At 36.0% G+C, this 21,128-nt stretch overlaps 1 protein-coding gene across 3 annotated transcripts in view; it reads right to left on the reverse strand.

The window, feature by feature from the left end:
- NEDD4 (NEDD4 E3 ubiquitin protein ligase) overlaps positions 1-21,128 on the reverse strand; it is a 146,382-nt gene that overhangs the window by 48,949 nt on the left and 76,305 nt on the right. For all 3 annotated transcript variants that reach the window (XM_006074923.3, XM_006074918.4, XM_044925047.1), the window contains 2 exons: positions 3,489-3,539; positions 1,793-1,854 (listed from right to left, as the gene is read on the reverse strand). In XM_006074923.3, coding sequence (XP_006074985.1) covers positions 1,793-1,854; positions 3,489-3,539 — 113 coding nt within the window. The remainder of the gene's footprint in view (positions 1-1,792; positions 1,855-3,488; positions 3,540-21,128) is intronic.

A 21,128-nucleotide genomic window follows, 5' to 3' on the forward strand; every position in this document is an offset into this window, starting at 1 on the left:
TAGCTTTCTATATTGGTTTTTTGGATAATTTTTATAGATTTCAGTTATATAATAAGACATAAGGGTCCTAATTTCTCCTCCTGTCTTCAAGAGGTACTCCCCTATGCCTCTCTTAATCTTTTTAGTTGTTCTTCTCTACACAGTTCTCATGGATTTGGAAAGTGTCCTTCCCTGACTGGTCAGTAAGCCCCCAGTGCTTATTTCCAGATCACTAATGTGACTCATGTCTCCATAGTTAAGGGGGTATGAACACTCTATGACTTCTTATAAAAGACAGATACAGAAAACTTACTCAGGTAATATTTTATAGGAGGGTTTCTCTACAATGATAGGTTTTATTAAGTTTTTCCAACTAGATAATAAGCCTGTGGGTTTAAATTTATTGATGTTCAAAAATAATCTAGGAATGTAGTTGGATAAAACTCTTTCTGCACTTGCAGCAATACCAGTGCAGACAGAAGATGTAAACTGCTATAGTGTTTTAAAGATAAAGACACCAGAAAGCATTCAACAAATTGAAAAGCAGGTTACTAGGGCAACCAAATAAGAGAAGAACTAGTTAGTTATTCTTGGTATACAGATGTCACAATCAATTCAAAATTAAAGCAAGAAAAGGGACTCACGTTGCACGACTTCTACAGAAATTAAATGTGACTTCTCTTATAGACAGTAATTATGAACACAAAGACCACTGTTCCCTTTATTTAAATTTATATTACAATGAATATTTAAAAATTTTAATCAAAAATTTTACTAAGTTCAATTGCATTTTCTAGTTTTAAAGAGAAAACAAATAGTTTTGCACAGATGTCATTCCTCGGCTTTACTTTGACCTTTTTGTCAGTAAATTCCCATACATGTCTTAACTAGATTTTACTAGATTATGTGGTACAGAAGATCAAAAGGGGTTTTATTTAAAGCTTAAACTTAAAAGTTTTTGACAAAAATCAAGTAATTCAGTTTAGGAAAATGGAATTATGAACATACTATTTGGGTTTTAAATTACAGTCTTTGCTCATGTTATTTTCTCTAAATATTTGAGTTTTCTGAAATTTTTTTTAAATGAAAGTATGCAAAATGTAGTTACATTTCCTTGAAAATGTTTTTGTATCAAGTTGGGTTCTTTTTTTTGGCTGTGCCATGCAGCTTAGGGGATCTTAGTTCCCCTACAGGGACTGAACCGGGGCTATGACAGTGAAAGTATGGAGTTCTAACCGCTGGACCACCAGAGAACTCCCTAGGTTTTTTTTTTTTCCAGATAAACTGATGTTTGCAATTTTTCAAAACACAGTATGACAAAATTACACACAGTATAAGATATAAAATACATATAAAGTAATGACATATTTCATTCTTCTAGTCTGATAAATATTAGAGAGAAAAGTCTTTCCCAAAGGGGTATGATCACTTTTCTATATTTTCAGAATTTTTGTACTGTGCATATATAACTGTTTTTGATTTTTTGATGTGGACCATTTTTAAAGCCCTTATTGAATTTGTTATAATATTACTTTTGTTTTATGTTATGGTTTTTAGGCTGTGAGGCATGTGAGATCTTAGCTCCCTGATCAGGGGTCAAACCTGCACCCCCTGCATTGGTAGGCAAAGTCTTAACCACTAGATCACCAGAAATTACTTTTTAATCAGAAACAGCAATAAAGCTTTAAAAAACCTAATATTTAAAAGTAGCTTATTTACAAAGGTTTAAACTGATTTTCCAAAGGGGCTACTGTAAAGTATAATAATATTTTTTAAAAAAACCTTCATAAGCTATTATTTTATATTTACTGACCTTCTTGGATGAAGAACAAAATCCTTAAATGTATATGGTCTCTCCATTCTTGGATTTTCTGTCTAGAATAAAACAGTGGGTTTTCAAGATATATCTATAACAACAAAAATTTATACTTTTCAAGAATATTCATAAACTATGACTTAAGGCATAATTGAAGTTAGAAGTCAGAAAAAAGTAGATTTAGCTTATTAAATGGTTAAAATTGGTGATTTGACAATACTTTCCCTTTCCTGCACTGTAGGAATTGCTCCTGGCAGCACAAGTCAGTATAAAACTATCTGAGCAGGTGTTTGTGAAGCCAAAAGGAGGGTAAAAGCAGAAAAACACTAGAGAACGGTTAGTGTATTTGCGCCCCAAAAGAATATGGAGTATGTATTCAATAAAATGTTGGCGTGGTTAGACCACAGAGGCAATTCTAGAACAAAAAAAGTAAGCAGCTTGGAAAATAAGACTGGATTAAATTCATTATTAAAAGTTTGCAATGTCTAAAGACTGTAGAGAGACAATAAACATCTGAAAAGATCGATCAAGAATTAGTACTTTTCTTTCTTACCAAGTTCAACAGCCCTTTGTTTTTATTATTCTTTATTTCTCTGCTGCATTTGACATTGTTAAACTACCCATTACATCTAGAAACTCTTAAATTCTCATGACATCATTTCACTTGGGTCTTTTCTGTATTTTCTTGGTCTGTCTTCTTTCTCCTCTGACAGAAGCACACTGATGAACTTTCAGTGTTTGGCCTTCAATGCTTTCATCCCTCTCATTTGGACAGCCCATCCTTCTCAGAGATTCTGCAGTTACCTCAGCAGTGATAACTCTCAATCCTTCCAGACCCTTTTCCCTACATAATTTATTTTTATACCTCTTCGGTTGCCTGCTTTAAGTTTCATTTTTCTTGTTTTCTACTGATATGCAATACAGCTAAAAATAAACTTACCATATCTTAAAAAAAAAAAAAGGCTTTCCTCCTACTCTTTTTGCTTGAGATACCACCCTTATCTCCCAAGTTCAACATGTATTATCTTTACTTTCTGCTTCTTTTGTTTTTTTCAACTGGAGCTCCTGGTCCAATAATATCATGTAATGAAATATCTCCTGAATCTCTTTTCTTCTGTTGCTATATGGTTGGTCCACATTCAGTTTCATGCCCATGTTGTTGTAATTGATTGGTTTCTTCCTGTGAAACTAAGCTTTCCCCAGTCTAGTTTTTCAGTAAAATATTTTCAAACTGATCTTCCTCAAACAATGCTTTCATGATGCCAACCAACTTCAGGGTCTCTCTATTTCCTTCTTTTTGTAAAAAAATTCAGGCCCTTGTCATACCTTCTAAGTGCACTTAGGCTTTTTTTTTTTTTAATTAAAATTTGTGTTTTATATTGGAACATATCCAATTAACAATGTTATGAAACTTTCAGGTGCACAGCAAAGTGACCCAGCCGTACATATAGTATTTCCAATCTCCCCCAAATTCCCCTCCCATCTCTATTTCTTACTGGGTTTCATATAAGGGAATCTTAAAATTAAAATGGAAAATTGAGATGTTTTCAGAAAATAAGAGGCTCAAGAATTAACAGCAGTATATACTTTACAAATCAAATATTTACATTTACTATATTGTGTATCTGTTAAGGATTTATTAAAATAAAAAGAATAAGCATTAGAAAGTAAAATCATGGACATCTATACCAACCGGTAATGGATAAAGAGGAACATCCACTTGACCTAGGAAATCATCTCTTGTCTACCAAAGAAAAAAGAAAAAAATAACATTAGTAATATGCTTGAGCTTTCTGGAAAACTTTGATAGCTATTGTCATCATTCATAAAAATATATAGAAGTTTTTTTGTGTTTCTTTGTTTAACCCTATGAAATATTTACGAAAAAAAATCAATGGAAAATAAAAGGTGATATGGTACAACTTCTGGTAATGGCAGAAAAGACTAAATTACATTGAGCCTTCTGAAGATAATAACTATATACTCTGAAAATATATTAAACAACTATTTGAAAGCAACACAGAATGACCAAAAGCAAGCGGAAACTAGAAAGGAGTCAGTCCTTGAAAGAATGAACTGTACTAGGTAGGATTCCTGTTTATATGGCTTTTCACCTGGCAGTACTCCACAATTCATCTGAATGACTGGAATTCACAGAGAAATCAGAAATCTTACTCATTTGAGGAGTCTGAAAACTTAAAGTCAACAGTCTAACTGGAAAGTGAGGGGGACAATTCCCAAAAGGAAGAAGCCATAAGAGTCCCTCCAGATCTATGTATAAACTCTACCCAAATTCCTAAAGGCTGAAAGGACTCAGCATAGATTTCATAGTTGATGTTTTCCTAGGGAAGCTAGCATTTAGAATTCAGTTACCAACCCGCTACAACAAAAATCAACTTTTCAGGGAAAGATGATCAAACTCAATGTCTTCATCATGTGCCACTTACACAGTCCTATATACAATAAAGGTCACTGATCATACTAAGAAATAGAAAAATAGGACTCAGAAGCAAAAGGTAATGAATAGAAACAGACAACAAGATAATCCAGATCTTGGAACTGGCAGAAAGAAAAATTAAAAGTAACTCTTACAGAGATGTTCAAGGACATAAAATGGAAAATAAGGTCAAAATAAACAAATATATGGGGAATCTATAAAAGAAATGAAAAATATAAAATGAAATAGAAATTATAAAAGTGAGTTAAATGTATAGCTTGAAATACATATATAACTAATAAATAGAATATAGGAATTGAAAATCAGTGGATCGGCTTAACATATGATAGAAAATGACTAGAGAAAAGTTCTGTGAACCTGAAGATACATCAATAGAATTTATATAATATAAAAAAAGAGGACTTGTGGTAAAATACCAAGCAGTGTAATATATATGGCAGTGAAGTTCCAGAAAGGAGAAGGGGGGAAGGAAAAGAGAAGAGAAAAAGAGAGAGAGAAAGAAGATAAGGCAGAAAAATATTTTCAGAATAAAGTCACCAGCTTCCCCAAATATTAACATCTCACATAACCCTAGCACAATGATCAAAACTAGGCAAACCCCCTGGTGGCTCAGATGGTAAAGCGTCTGCCCGCAATGTGGGAGACCCGCGTTCAATTCCTGGGTTGGGAAGATCCCCTGGAGAAGGAAATGGCAGCCCACTCCAGCACTCTTGCCTGGAAAATCCCTTGGACAGAAGAGCCTGATAGGCCACAATCCATGGGGTCGCAAAGAGTCGGACATGACTGAGTGACTTCACTTCATTAACACTTCTGTTTATTCAATCTTTTATTCTTAAGCTTGTTTAATTGTTAAAAAAAAAAAACCCTATATATATAACAGACTGTAAATATCTGTCACCCATAATCTTAATCAATTTATTAGTGGCACTGGTGGTAAAGAACCAGTCTGGCCATGCAGGAGACAGAAGAAATGCAGATTTGATCCCTGGGCCGTGAAGATCTCTTGGAGGAGGGCATGGCAACCCACTCAGTACTCTTGCCTGGAGAATTCCCTTGGACAGAAGAGATGGGTCAGGTTATAGTCCATAGGGTCACAAAGAGTCGGACACAGCTGAAGCAACTTAGCACACACGCAGGCTTATGAAAACCTTGACCCTCTGATCCTAGTTCCTCCTCTTCCAATCTTAGTTCCCCAGGGGAACTAGGATTAACCATTAAGTAACTTCTCTGAGACTTTCTTGCATGTATCCATCCACATACTTAATTTTTTAAAAATTGAGAAATAACTGACATGCAACATTTTATGAGTTTCAGATGTACAACATAATGATTCAATATTTGTTTACACTGCAAAATAATCACCATTACAAAATTAGTAACATTGGTCACCAAGCATAGTTACAGACTTTTTTTCTTATGATGAGAACTTTTAAGATTTACTCTCAGCAACTTTAAAATACGTGATACAGTATTATTAGCTATAGTTACCATGCTATACAGTAAGTCCTCAAGACTTATTTATTTTAAAACTGTGAGTGTGTATCTTTTGACTCCCTTCACCGATTTACCTGACTCCTCATCCCCTGCCTCTGACAACCATCAATCTTTTCTGCATAAGCTTGGTTTTTGCTTGTTTTGTTTTTAGATTCCACATATAGGTGAGAGCATACATTATTTGTCTTTCTCTGAGTTATTTCACTTTGCATAATGCCATCGAGGTCCATCCATGGTGTTGCAAATGGCAAGATTTAATTCTGTTCTTATGGCTGAATAATATTCCATGGCGGGTGTGTGTGTGTGTTTGAATATGAGAGTACATATATCTTTTCAAGTGAGTATTTTTTTCTTCTTTGGATAAATACCCCAAAATGGAATGGCTAGATCACATGGCAGTTCTGGTTTCAATTTTTTTAGAAATCTCCATACTGTTTTTCATAGTGGCTGTACCAATTTACATTCCTACCAACAGTGCATAAGGGTTCCTTATCTCAGCATCATTGGTAGCACTTGTTACTGTCGTTTTGAAAATAGGCATTATAACGTGTGTGAGATTATATATCTCATTATACTTTTGATTTGCCTTTTCCTTATCAGTTATAATGAACATCTTTTCAGGTGTCTTTTGGCCATCTGTATGTCTTCTTTGGAAAAACATCTATTTATATCCTTTGTCCATTTTTAAATTGGATTGTTTGCTTTTTGCTATTGAGTTGCATAAAAAAACCAGGAATAACATTAACTAATCTACAGATCTTACTCAAATTTCACAAACTATCATACTAATCTTGGTCCAGGGTTCAATCTAGGATCATACATTACATTTAATTGCCATGTCTCCTTAGTTTGTTAATCTGGAAAGTACCTCAGTCTCTTTGTTTTTCATAATCTTGACATTTTAAAAGAGTACTGGCTAATTATAGGATATCCCTCAATTTGGGTTTGTGTATTGTTTCTTCATGGCTGAATTTAGGTTATGCATTTTTTGGTAAGAATACTATAAAAATGCTGTTGGTGCACTTCTAAATGAATCATATCAGCAGGCAAAAACCCTGAATCTTACACATTATGGACAGTTAAAGATGATTAACTATGTGAGGAAAGTTTTTTACAAGAAAAAAAAAATAAGAGACCTAATCCAAAAAACAAGCAGCAAGAAGGGAGTCAAATGAATAAGAATTAAGTCAGACTGCAGGAGAAATACTTGAGAAAAACTAATGTTCTTGGAGATAAGAGACAAACATCTAGCAAATAGGATAAAAAGTTATACATAAAAAAAAGAAGCGATTAAAAAACAAGAAAGAACTCTTGGGAATTAAACATTATCTGAAAATAAATGTTTAAGCTAGAGTTAAAGAAATTTCTCAGAAAGTAGAACTAAAACACCAAAGAAAAAGACTGCAGAATTCCCCAAGTAAGGAAATTACAGGATAAATTCTAAACATCAACTTCTAAGTAGCAGGCGTTCCAGAAAGAAAAGAAAATACAGGGAAGGAATAATCAATCAATGAGGCATTTTAAGAAATTTTCCTTATACTCAAGAAAATGAATTTTGACAGTGGAAGGCCTCACTGAGTATTAAGGAAAATGGTTGAAGAAAAGACCCACAGCAAGGCACATCACTGTGACATTTCAAAGCACCAGAGATAAAGAAATTCCAAGAGCTTTGAGAGATACAAAACAGATCATACTCCAAACTGAAAGACAAGAAATAATGCTTTCAAAACTCTGAGAGGAAAAAAAAAAAAAGTATCCTGCATAGAATTCTATACCCAGCCAAAATATCTCTTCCAATAATGAAAGCAGAATAAAGACACTGGTGTTCTAAGGTAATAGAAGATATATTTTGCCAAAATGAGGGAGTACAACATGGTAAGGAAAGATGCAGGGGATTCAAGACAGGAGACAAGAAAAAAGAATCTCTAACAGGGTTTTGTGAGAATTAAATTACTTATTATTATACACAAAGTACTTTGCATAAAACATAGTATGCAGTAAGAGTTGGACTGTGAAGAAAGCTGAGTGCCAAAGAATTGATGCTTTTGAACTGTGGTGTTGGAGAAGACTCTTGAGAGTCCCTTGGACTGCAAGGAGATCCAACCAGTCCATTCTGAAGGAGATCAGCCCTGGGATTTCTTTGGAAGGAATGATGCTAAAGCTGCAACTCCAGTACTTTGGCCACCTCATGTGAAAAGTTGACTCATTGGAAAAGACTCTGATGCTGGGAGGGATTGGGGGCAGGAAGAGAAGGGGACAACAGAGGATGAGATGGCTGGATGGCATCACCGACTCGATGGACGTGAATCTGAATGAATTCCGGGAGTTGGTGATAGACAGGGAGGCCTGGCGTGCTGCGATTCATGGGGTCGCACAGAGTTGGACACGACTGAGAGACTGAACTGAACTGAACTGAAGAATTCAATAAATGTTAGCCATTATATTTGAAATGCTAGATATATGTATAGATAGATAGATAGATAGATATAATGAAACCTCTGCTCCCTTTACCATGGACCTGTCTTTGGACATTTCAAATAGATACATACCATTAAAGGAGCATGACTGGAGAAGAAAGCCTAGCAAATTAGCTTAGTTTAGGGGCATATTCCTATTCTTGAACATGAACTGATGATAATTTTTGAAATGGACAAGTTGCCTTTAATGATACCCTCAAGACTATGCTGTGGTATATTTCTTTTTTTGTTTTTATGGCAAGCAGATGTTATAGCCCATAAATTTGACCTTTAAGAAGCTATGAATAACAAAGTAAAACACAACAAAATACAGTTAAATCTCAATCAGGATAACTGAGGGATAAAATATTTTGGTTAACTGAATTATCTAATAGGTTTAGGCTTAACCAGGTAAAGAATCAAAACATTTTTGGTGGATTTAGTCTTACTGAATAGCCCTGTCCACAGTAAACTGAATTCAGTGAGCATCTATCTGCTTGATGATTCATGATCTTTTAGTGCTTCAAAAACATTGATGTGGTCCCTTATCACTAGAGTAACACACATAGAGAACAGGGTTTCTTAACTTGGGCACTATTGACAATATAAGCCAGATAAACTTTTTGTTGCTGTGGGGTCTGTTCCATTTGCTGAAGGATGTTTAGCAGCATCCTGAAATAGCAACTCACTCCAGTACTCTTGCCTAGAAAATTCCATGGATGGAGGAGCCTGGTGGGCTACAGTCCACGGGGTCACAAAGAGTTGGACACAACTGAGCAACTTCACGACATCATGAGGTCTCTACCAATTAGATGCCAGTAGCACTCCTCCATCAGTTGTGATGACCAAAAATGTCTCCTGGCATTGCCAAATGTCCTTTGGGTAGCAAAACTGTCCCTGGTTGAGAACCACTGCTATAAAACAGAATGTCTCAACCAATGAGCAAAAGACACCCCCACTTTAAAAAACAATGGCTTTACTGCGATATAATTCATATCCTATACAATTCAACCACTTAAAGTTTGCAATCAATTTTAGAACATTTTCATCACCCCCAAAAGAAAACCCATATCTATCAGTAGTCACTCCCCATTTCCCTCCTCTTTCTTTAGCCCCAGGCAACCACCAATCTACTTTATGTCTCTATGGCTTTACCTATTCTGGACATTTCACATAAATGAAGTCCTATATATGAGGTTCTTTATGACCGGCTTCTTTCACTTACAAGAAATGTTTTCAAGGTTCATTCATGTTGTAGCAAGTATCAGCACTTATTCCTTTTTCACTGCTAAATATTACATTATATAGATATATCATATTGTTTATCTGTTGATTAAATTTGGACTGTTCCCATTTTTTGGCAGTTATAAATCAGACTGCTTTGAATATTCTAGTACAAGTTTTAGTACTGACACATGATCTCATTTTTCTTGGGTATATTCTTAGGAGTAGAGTTTCTGAGTAATTTGGTAACTCTTTAATCTTCTGAGGGACTGCCAGACTTTCCAAAGTGGTTGTACCTTTAACATTCCTATCAGTACTGTAGGAGGGTTTTAATTTCTCTATATCCTTGCCAATACTTATTATTATCTATCTTTTCGATACAGCCCTCCTAGAAGGTATGAAGTGATATCTCATTAAGGTTTGTTTGCATTTCCTTGATGATCAATGATGCTGAGCACATTTTCATGTTTATTGTGCTCCTTAGTTCTTAAAACCTCTTTCTTATTATAAATCTTTCCTAGAGATTCAGTCTCCATTACAGAGGCAGCGCCTGGTCACTGTGGGACAGAAAGAAAACATCTTATCCCATATTCCTTCTTTCACTGATTGCACTGTGTGAATAAGAGCATAGAGCAAAAAATTCCACATCCTGAAATGTTCCCTGTCTCAAGTATTTCTGATATGTAAAAATGCATTTTAGAAGGTTCTTGCAACAAATCTTCCTTCTTTAAAAGAGGTGATCTAAAATGAGCTTCTTAACATCTACTTTAAATGAAATGATCCCAAAGAACCATATTTCTAACACTGGAAGAATGAATACATTTTCCAAACTAAAAATCAATGTGCATGGTCTGAGGCGATGGAGAATACAAAACTTGGAACTATCCTGGAAAGTCTGGGACATATGGTTACTATAAATATAGGACAACTAGAGGTTCTTTTTCCATTTACAAAGAAAAAGCAATAGTTTAAAATTCATTCCTATGAAGGCAAGTCAGTCTGTGATGTTCATTAATGTTTCCCTAGCCAACCAATTGTTCCAAACTGAATATTCAAGCATTTCTTTGTAAGAATTATTTCCTATATTGAACTCCATACAGCTCACTTCATAAAGCAAATTTGCATTTGGTAAAATAGAAGTCATTTAAGAATGCCTGAAAATCTGAGAAAGAATTTAGAACAGCAGGTGATTTTAAACAACCATCTAGGGTACAGTTTAATCAGCAAAAAACACTTTTTCCAATATCTAAAGATACAAATTTTAATCTCTTAAAACAATTGTTGTAATATTAAAAGATAAAAATCCAAATTGCTATTTTGCAAAACTTAAATTAGAACTATATACATGGCTCTAAGTTTATCAAGACAAACATTAACTTTGATAAACCTGCAGAGCGGCTGAATGCTCTGCTTTACAAGAACCTAACGTTATAAAAAAAAAGTCAGAATTTTAAAAACAGGTATGTTAAAGTGTCATAGCTTTGAAGAATACTTGGCTTTAAAAAGTGTTTCTACCAAATCTGAGTTACAGATAACTTCCCAGGGTAAATCTACTGTACAGAGCAAAATATTAAAGGAAGAATCACTTCCTTATAATCAGAGCCAAGCAACAGAGCCAAAGTTTTCTGCTGTAATATCCAACTTTTCATTTCAATCATACATTTTAATCACTAAAAATGAACTTTACACCTGGTCATTAAATATAACATAGTTTCAATTTTCAGATTTAGCTATCATCAAGTCTATTATCAGCAATTTATAATCAAGATAATTTTTCAAGTTCATTTTAAAACAACACACTCACACACAGGGTACAAAATTAAAAGAAAAAAATTCCTAGCCTCCATCCATCTAACTCTACACTCTGTCCACCCAGAGAAAATAGCTGTTATTTTTTGTGTTTGGTGTGTCTGAAACCATTCAGAGTGATCTCTGATACACTCTTATGTATCTTGATTTTTTGCTCTTCAATATCTCTAACGCCTTGTCCAATCTTGGTCCACAAAGAGATATTTTACATATTTGATGGGGATATAGTATATGCCAATGTATGGAATACTGAAACTTATTTAGCTAGTTCAGATTTTTAGGTTGTTTCTGTCTTTTGCCCAGGGCTTCCCAGGTGGCAGAGTGGTAAAGAATCCAACTGCCATTGCAAGAGATACAAGAGATGTGGGTTCGATCCCTGGGTCGGGAAGATCCCCTGATCAGGAAGATCCCCTGGAATAGGAAATGGCAACCCACTCCAGGATTCTTGGCTGGAAAATTCCATGGACAGAGGAGCCTCGTGGACTCCCAAAGAGTTGAACACAACTGAGCACACACACACAAGCAATGCTTCAACAAATAAAGTTGTATTTATAATTTTTCTTATATACCCAAGATAATTTTTATTTTGTGTAATAATAAATACTACACTAAACTAACCTGAACTAATCTGAAATGGAAGCAGATCTCAATGACTGACTGGATGTTACAGAAGGAAGTAGTGTCCTGAGTAAACTGAAAAGCACATGTAAGTTTTCAAAGATAAGATCAAGATAAAAGATTTAAGATAGTTTGCATTTACATGAATATCTTGCTCAATAACTACTGTCTTCACACAGCAGCTTTCAAATTCTCTATGTGAAAATGTCATGATTCTTCTGCAGAGATCACTAATAGCCTAAAAAAAATTAACTGGGGCAGGCAGTGAAAAAGAAACAAATTCCTATCTATAAAAGGCTCAAGCCATGATTGATTATATTATTTAAATTAAGTCAACAGATCAAGAATTATTTCAGAGATCACAAAAGAGAAGAGTAGAATTTAAAACTCTGAACCTGAGACACTAAAGTGAAATTATCTAAAAACCTCTTTGTATAAGGTAAAATTTAAACTCTCATTCTACTATTTATCTTAAGAGGATAAATGTTTTCTTGATTTGAACACATGAAAAAGTCAATATTTTGACACAGAGGATATTAGCACATGTGAATCTCTGAGAAAAATAAGCAGAACTTTTATGAATGGACTCATTTACAGTATTTTTTTAAAAAAACAAGAAACCATATATTTCCTGCTTTCAAAATTTTATAAAACTATTATTTTTAATGAATATCCTTACTCTCAAGATTCATACTACATGAATGTATACCACATCCTAAATATTATAATTAAACAAGGATTATGAAAATCATGCTAAATTCAACTTAACTATTTTCTAATACATACAAATCTTAGTAAGTAAAACTGCTGTTTCCTTCACTTTTTACAGTTTCTACTTTCCCTCTTACATACCGACTCACTTTATATTATGATCTGCTTATTTACACATCTTTCTGGAAGTTCAAGATTTATTGATTTAATCGGTTTTAGTATGTTGAGGGGAAAATGGTGTTAGCTAAACAAACAGTATAATCTGATCTATGCTATAAAATCACAGTGCTGTGGAGACTGGATGTCTTTGCTTAAAGCAAACACTCACCACACCAAACTCGTGACTTGCTCTGGCTAGCCAGCCTGTCTGGCAGATTTAACTGTAAGACACAAATTGTACTTGTTCTTTGATAATAGCTTCATACTGCTTGAAAATTTCAGTACTTGCATCCTACAGCCTTTTAGCAACTCTCAAATTTTAAAAGGGATTTTAACCTAACAGATGGGGGTAGGAAGGGAGTCCAGGGAAGCCACTGTCTAAATCAGTTTCACTTTGAATTTTCCTCCTCTGAATTTCAGTTTCTTTGGAGGACTCTAGAATCATCTCAGACTTGTGAAAGCTGAAGATTTACCTTGACCTGTTCCTCTATCTTTACATCCTTTGAAATGTAGTTTGTAATTTACTGTGAGGCTTTTCAAACAAAAACTATTTAAAAAATACAGTATTGTATAGCTTACAGAACTCTACTCAGTGCTCTGTGGTGACCTAAATGGGAAGAAAATTAAAAAAAAAAAAAAAAGGAGGATATGTGCATATATATAGCTGATTCACTTTTCTATGCAGCAGAAATGAATACAACATTGAAAAGCAACTATATAAAAAAATTAATTATAAAATACACAGCATATGGTATAGAAGAGAAGGAATCTAAAGCAGGAGTAAACAGTTATCAGGTTGTACTACATATTAGGCATAAACAGGATTTCATAATAATTTTCAAAATTAAATTTTAATATATCTAACCTAATTTTATAAGCAATTTACATTGTATGTCCCTAAACCAGAGAACTAAAGGAGTGAAGAAGGTTTTGCATTTATTACAACTTCCCCTCCTTCAAAAGACATGAAGGGCTCATCAATTTTTCTCATTGTTTCGCATTTGCATTTCTAAACAAAGGAAAATAAGAGGACAAAATATATAAAGTTATAATTCAATAAGGAAATACCCACAGCTAGACAACTCATAAAAGAGGTAAGGATCTTCCTTTCAGAGAGAAAAACATTCATTCTTGATTAAAAATAGACACAGAGATTCATTCTTTTGAGCTTCAATAAATTATGATACTACTTCTTTTCTTTCTAGGAATGTCTGCCAAGCTACCAGGGAAAGAAAAAAGGCAAACATTTGAGAAGATGGAAGCTAATATTCTCTAGAGAACTGTACCTGTAGTTTAAATGAGAAACTAGCAAATGGCTGTCAATGTTGAGAAAGATATATTGACTATAAATCTAAGAAACCAAAGAGCTGTGTAAAATCTCAGACATTTAATTTAAAAATGAGTTAAGTTCTAGAAGATGAACTAATATCATCCTTTTAAAATGGATCAATGAAGCTGTGACAGTTGAGAAAGCAGCCAAGATGCTTCTGCTTCCAACCTAACACTTTCCAAAGCTTCAGGTTGAGCTAGTCCATTCAAGATGTTTTCAAAGCTCAGAGTGTCAGAATCACCTGGAGGTTTTTAAAGATAGATCACTGCCTCCTTCCTCTTAAGTGATACTCAGACAGCCAATCCAGTAGTCACTCCTCAGTTCAGTTCAGTTCAGTTCAGTTGCTCAGTCATGTCAGACTCTTTGCAACCCCATGAATCGCAGCACGCCAGGCCTCCCTGTCCATCACCAACTCCTGGAGTCCACTCAAACTCTTGTGCATTGAGTCGATGATGTCATCCAGCCATCTCATTCTCTGTATTCCCCTTCTCCTCTTGCCCCCAATCCCTCCCAGCATCAGGGTCTTTTCTAGTGAGTCAACTCTTCACATGAGGTGGCCAAAGTATTGGAGTTTCAGCCTCAGTCCTTCCAATGAACACCCAGGACTGGTCTCCTTTAGAATGGACTGGTTGGATCTTCTTGCAGTCCAAGGGACTCTCAAGAGTCTTCTCCAACACCACAGTTCAAAGGCATCAATTCTTTGGCACTTAGCTTTCTTCACAGTCCAACTCTCACAACCATACATGACCACTGGAAAAACCACAGCCTTGACTAAACGAACCTCTGTTGGCAAAGTAATGTCTCTGCCTTTGAATATGCTATCTAGGTTGGTCATAACTTTTCTTCCAAGGAGTAAGTGTCTTAATTTCATGGCTGCAGTCACCATCTGCAGTAATTTTGGAGGCCCCAAAACTAAAGTCTGACACTGTTTCCACTGCTTCCCCATCTATTTCCCATGAAGTGGTGGGACCGGATGCCATGATCTTCATTTTCTGAATGTTGAGCTTTAAGCCAACTTTTTCACTCTCCACTTTCACTTTCATCAAGAGGCTTTTTAGTTCCTCTTCACTTTCTGCCATAAGGGAGGTGTCATCTGCATATCTGAGGTTATTGATATTTCTCCCAGCAATCTTGATTCCAAATTGTGCTTCTTCCAGCCCAGCATGTCTCATGATGTACTCTGCATATAAGTTAAATAAGCAGGGTGACAATATACAGCCTTGACGTACTCCTTTTCCTATTTGGAACCAGTCTGTTGTTCCATGTCCAGTTCTAACTGTTGCTTCCTGACCTGCATACAGATTTCTCATGAGGCAGGTCAGGTGTCTGGTATTCCCATCTCTTTCAGAATTTTCCACAGTTTATTGTGATCCACACAGTCAAAGGCTTTGGCATAGTCAATAAAGCAGAAATAGATATTCTTCTGGAGCTCTCTTGCTTTTTGATGATCCAGCGGATGTTGGCAATTTGATCTCTGGTTCCTCTGCCTTTTCTAAAACCAGCTTGAACATCAGGAAGTTCACGGTTCACATATTGCTGAAGCCTGGCTTGGAGAATTTTGAGCATTACTTCACTAGCATGTGAGATGAGTGCAATTGTGCGGTAGTTTGAGCATTCTTTGGCATTGCCTTTCTTTGGGATTGGACTGAAAACTGACCTTTTCCAGTCCTGTAGCCACTGCTGAGTTTTCCAAATTTGCTGGCATATTGAGTGCAGCACTTTCACAGCATCATCTTTCAGGATTTGGAATAGCTCAACTGGAATTCCATCACCTCCACTAGCTTTGTTCATAGTGATGCTTTCTAAGGCCCACTTGACTTCACAGTCCAGGATATCTGGCTCTAGGTGAGTAATCACTCCATCGTGATTATCTGGGTCATGAAGATCTTTTTTGTACAGTTCTTCTGTGTATTCTTGCCACCTCTTCTTAATATCTTCTGCTTCTGTTAGGTCCATACCATTTCTGTCCTTTATCGAGCCCATTTTTGCATGAAATGTTCCCTTGGTATCTCTAATTTTCTTGAAGAGATCTCTAGTCTTTCCATTTCTGTTGTTTTCCTCTATTTCTTTGCATTGATCACTGAGGAAGGCTTTCTTATCTCTCCTTGCTATTCTTTGGAACTCTGCATTCAGATGCTTATATCTATCCTTTTCCCTTTGCTTTTCGTTTCTCTTCTTTTCACAGCTATTTGTAAGGCCTCCTCAGATAGCCATTTTGCTTTTTTGCATTTCTTTTCCATGAGGATGGTCTTGATCCCTGTCTCCTGTACAATGTCATGGATCTCCATCCATAGTTCTTCAGGTACTTTGTCTATCAGATCTAGGCCCTTAAATCTATTTCTCACTTCCACTGTATAATCATAAGGGATTTGATTTAGGTCATACCTGAATGGTCTAGTGGTTTCCCCTACTTTCTTCAATTTCAGTCTGAATTTGGCAATAAGGAGTTCATGGTCTGAGCCACAGTCAGCTCCCAGTCTTGTTTTTGCTGACTGTATATAGCTTCTCCATCTTTGGCTGCAAATAATATAATGAATCTGATTTCGGTGTTGACCATCTGGTGATGTCCATGTGTAGTCTTCTCTTGTGTTGTTGGAAGAGGGTGTTTGCTATGACCAGTGCGTTCTCTTGGCAAAACTCTATTAGCCTTTGCCCTGCTTCATTCTGTACTCCAAGGCCAAATTTGCCTGTTACTCCAGGCGTTTACTTGACTTCCTACTTTTGCATTTCAGTCCCCTGTAATGAAAAGGACATCTTTTTTGGGTGTTAGTTCTAAAAGGTCTGACAGAATGTGGTCCACTGCAGAAGGTTTGGCAAACCACTTCAGAATTCTTGCCTTGAGAACCCCATGAACAGTATGAAAAGGCAAAATGATAGGATACTGAAAGAGGAACTCCCCAGATCAGTAGGTGCCCAATATGCTACAGGAGATCAGTGGAAAAATAACTCCAGAAAGAATGAAGGGATGGAGCCAAAGCAAATACAATATCCAGTTTTGGATGTGACTGGTGATAGAAGCAAGGTCTGATGCTATAAAGAGCAATATTGCATAGGAAGCTGGAATGTCAGGTCCATGAATCAAGGCAAATTGGAAGTGGTCAAACAGGAGATGGCAAGAGTGAACGTCGACATTCTAGGAATCAGTGAACTAAAATGGACTGGAATGGGTGAATTTAACTCAGATGACCATAATATCTACTACTGTGGGCAGGAATCCCTTAGAAGAAATGGAGTAGCCATCATGGTCAACAAGAGAGTCCGAAATGCAGTACTTGGATGCAATTTCAAAAACGACAGAATGATCTCTGTTCGTTTCCAAGGCAAACCATTCAATATCACGGTGATCCAAGCCTATGCTCCAACCAGTAACGCTAAAGAAGCTGAAGTTGAACGTTTCTATGAAGATCTACAAGACCTTTTAGTCACACCTAGAGAACCACATCTCTACTCAATTCAATTTCTGGATTTTGTCCTGAAAACCAGGACAAGTGAACAGTGATTGGTAACAGCTGAAAATGAATGAGCTGGGCATTTAAATTTATCTGTTTTTATCCTGCCTACATCCAAATGGACTTGGTAATTTTAAGATAACACACAATGTAAATAGCACTTAGAGATAACACAGAAGAGAAATCCTCTAAAAGAAGCACAAGGAGTCAGGGATCTATATAGATGCATTTCTTTTTGGCTTAAAATGTACAAATAAAAACATATTTTCTAATGATGGCAATGCTCTTTTCAAAATCTTTGAAGGCTTTCTATCATAGAAACATCATTTTCAAGGGTGTTCTGAGGAATAAAGGATCTGCTGGATACTAAAAGACTTCAGAGGTGGTCACATGATTGGGGAACATTTGGTTAAACAAAGTTCTAAAGTTTATTTCCTGTAGGACTTTAGGAACTTTACTAGTATACATTGTGACATTCTAAGAATGTGGAATAGCATGTGGCATTATACAAATGTATTAGTCAATAGGATGGATTTTACAAAGGTATCTTACAAACTGATGAGGAACATTTAAAAATGTTAAAATATTAAAAAATCAAAATTAAGCATTTAAAAATAAAACATTTAAATATTAAAAAACAAAACATTCAGCACCATCCCTGTGTTGAGGTTGGCCACAAGCACTCATCTGGATATGGATTCCAGACGGACTTAGGTCTTCTATTTTTGTTTTTCTAATCTACCTTACAGTCTTATCTATTAATACAAGACTCCCAGTTGAGTTTTCATGCTTGTGCTGAACAAATCCAGTATTTTGCCCTCTCAAACTCCCCTCAACTTCCTGGAAAATTTCTTTCTCCCTCTGCTTATATAAACCCAATCTCCTGAAATGCAAATCAAAACTACAATGAAGTATCACCTCACACCAGTCAGAATGGCTGCCATCAAGAAAAGCTACAAACAATAAATGCTGGAAAGAGTGTGGTGAAAAGGGAACCCTCTTGTACTGTTGGTAGGAATGTAAACTGATACAGTCACTATGGAGAACAGTATGGAGTTTCCTTCAAAAACTAAAAATAGAACTGTCATATGACCCAGGAATCTCACTACAGGTTATATTCCCTGAGAAAACCAACCATAATTCAAAAAGACACATGTACCCTAATGTTCACTGCAGCACTATTTACAATAGCTAGGTCATGGAAGCAACCTAAATGTCCATCAACAGATGACCGGAGAAAGAAGATGTGTTACGTACATCGAAAGGACTATTACTTACTCATAAAAAGGAACAAATTTGAGTCTAATTTGAGTCTAATGAGAGGGATAAACCAAGAGCCTGTTTTACAAACTGAAGTAAGTCAGAAAGAGAAAAACAAATATCATATATTAACACACATATGTGGGATCTATAAAAATGGTACTGATGAGCCTACTGGCAGGGAAGCAAGAGAGTAGCAGACACAGAGAACAGACTTGTGGACACAACAGGGAAAGAAGAGGGTGGGATAAATACAGAGAGCAGCATCGAAACATGAATTACCATATGGAAAATAGATAGCTAGTAGGAATTTGCTGAATGACACAGGGAGAACAAACTGGTACTCTATGACCACCTAGAGGGGTGGGATGTGGCGGGAGATGGGAAGGAGGTTCAAGAGAGAGGAGACATATGTATACCTATGGCTGACTCATGCTGATGTATGGCAGAAACCAACACAACACCGAAAAGCAATTATCCTCCAGTTAAAAACAAACTTTAAACAATTTAAAACAGTAAAAAACATAAATACATAAAGAACTATCATTAAAAATATGGTACAGATGAACCTATTTGCAGGGCAGGAATAGAGATGTAGATGTAGAGAAGGGACATGTGGACACAGCAGGGGAAGGGGAGGGTGGGATGAATTGGAAGATTGTGATTGGTGTATATATACTATCATGTGTAAAAGAGATATAACCTGCTGTATAGTATGGGGAGCTCAGCTTGGTGCTCTGTGATGATCTAGATGGGTGGGACTGAGTGGGGAGGGAAGTACAAGAGGGAGGGGATGTATGTATACGTATAGCTGATTCACTTCATTGTACAGAAGAAACTAACACAACACTGTGAAGCAATTATACTTCAATTAAAAAAAAATCCTACTTCCTTATGAGGCCCTGTTCAACGCCATTTAAAATTTTTTTTTATTTTCTATTATAGTTAATTAACAGTGTTGTGCCAGTTTCAGGCATATAGCAGAGTGATTCAGTTATATATATATACATGTATCTATTCTTTTTCAAATTCTTTTCCCATTTTAGGTTATTACAGATTTTGAGCAGAGTTCCCTGTGCTATACAGTAGGTCCTTGTTTATTATCTATTTTAATTATGATAGTGTGTACATATCAATCCCCAAATTTTTCTTTATGAGATTAAATTGCTCATTTCCTTCTCTGTAATTCTACTCTCTTGTTGTTTAGTCTCTAAGTCATGAATGACTCTTTGCCTCCTCTGTTCATGGGATTTTCCAGGAAAGAATACTGGAGTACGTTGCCATTTCTTTCTCCAGGGGATCTTCCCAACCCAGGGATCGAACCTGTGTCTCTTGCACAGGCTGGCAGATTATTTACCACTAAGCCAGCTGCTGCTGCTGCTGCTAAGTTGCTACAGTCGTGTCCGACTCTTCGCGACCCCATAGACAGCAGCCCACCAGGCTTCTCCGTCCATGGGATTTTCCAGGCAAGAGTGCTGGAGTGGGGTGCCATTGCCTTCTCCGACTAAGCCAGCAGGGAAGCCCAATTCTACTCTACTGTGTATCTTTTAACATCTGTATTAGAGCTCTCTTCTACTCTAACTAGAGCAAAAATTTTATGAGGTCAACAAATGTTAGTGACTGACTTCTATAGTCAGGCTCCATACTAAGTGTGGAAAATGTTCTTGATCTCATGGAGGTACAGTCCTACATGTTGACACACATAAATAAAATATGTGTAAAAACTGTAAAGGAAAAGTACAGAATCCCATGGATGTATATGAGAGAGAGATTAACGAAAACTTTTATTCTTTGTTATATCCCAATGTACCTTGCTTTTATAGGTATGTAATACTTAGAGATAAATTATAAATTATTAGCATTAAAAATTGAAATGGGCCAGACTTACTAGAAAATTATGTCATTTAATGTCAATTAATTCTTCCTTTGTAAAAAACTAACTCTTTAGATCCGAAGAAGTACTCTATGATGTGGAGAGAACTTACCAGGAAGAAAAGAATAATAGTTCTAGCATTATGAATCTTAATCAGCAATGTGACAGGAAATACAACAATATCAAAATAAGTATCAGATTTCCTTTGCCTGTTCGGGAAATAGACTCAATTCCTGCTTGCCCATTTCAAGAGGGTCAGTACACTGAACAGTGTTGGAGCAGTAATCAAAAAGGTTAAATGACCTATTCCACTTTCAGCAATCTGACTATCTTCTTCAACCTGGACTTCAATTTAACTATCAGTGTGATAACTTGGTAATGCCTGGCCTTTAGGGTTTATTGATTCCCTGCCCACGTTTCTCATTGCTTTGACTATGGCTTGGATCATTTTCTTGGATCATTTTCTGCCCCAGGGATTGAACTATATTTTCT

Source organism: Bubalus bubalis, chromosome 11, assembly GCF_019923935.1.
Source record: "Bubalus bubalis isolate 160015118507 breed Murrah chromosome 11, NDDB_SH_1, whole genome shotgun sequence".
In the NCBI taxonomy this organism is placed as follows: domain Eukaryota; kingdom Metazoa; phylum Chordata; class Mammalia; order Artiodactyla; family Bovidae; genus Bubalus; species Bubalus bubalis.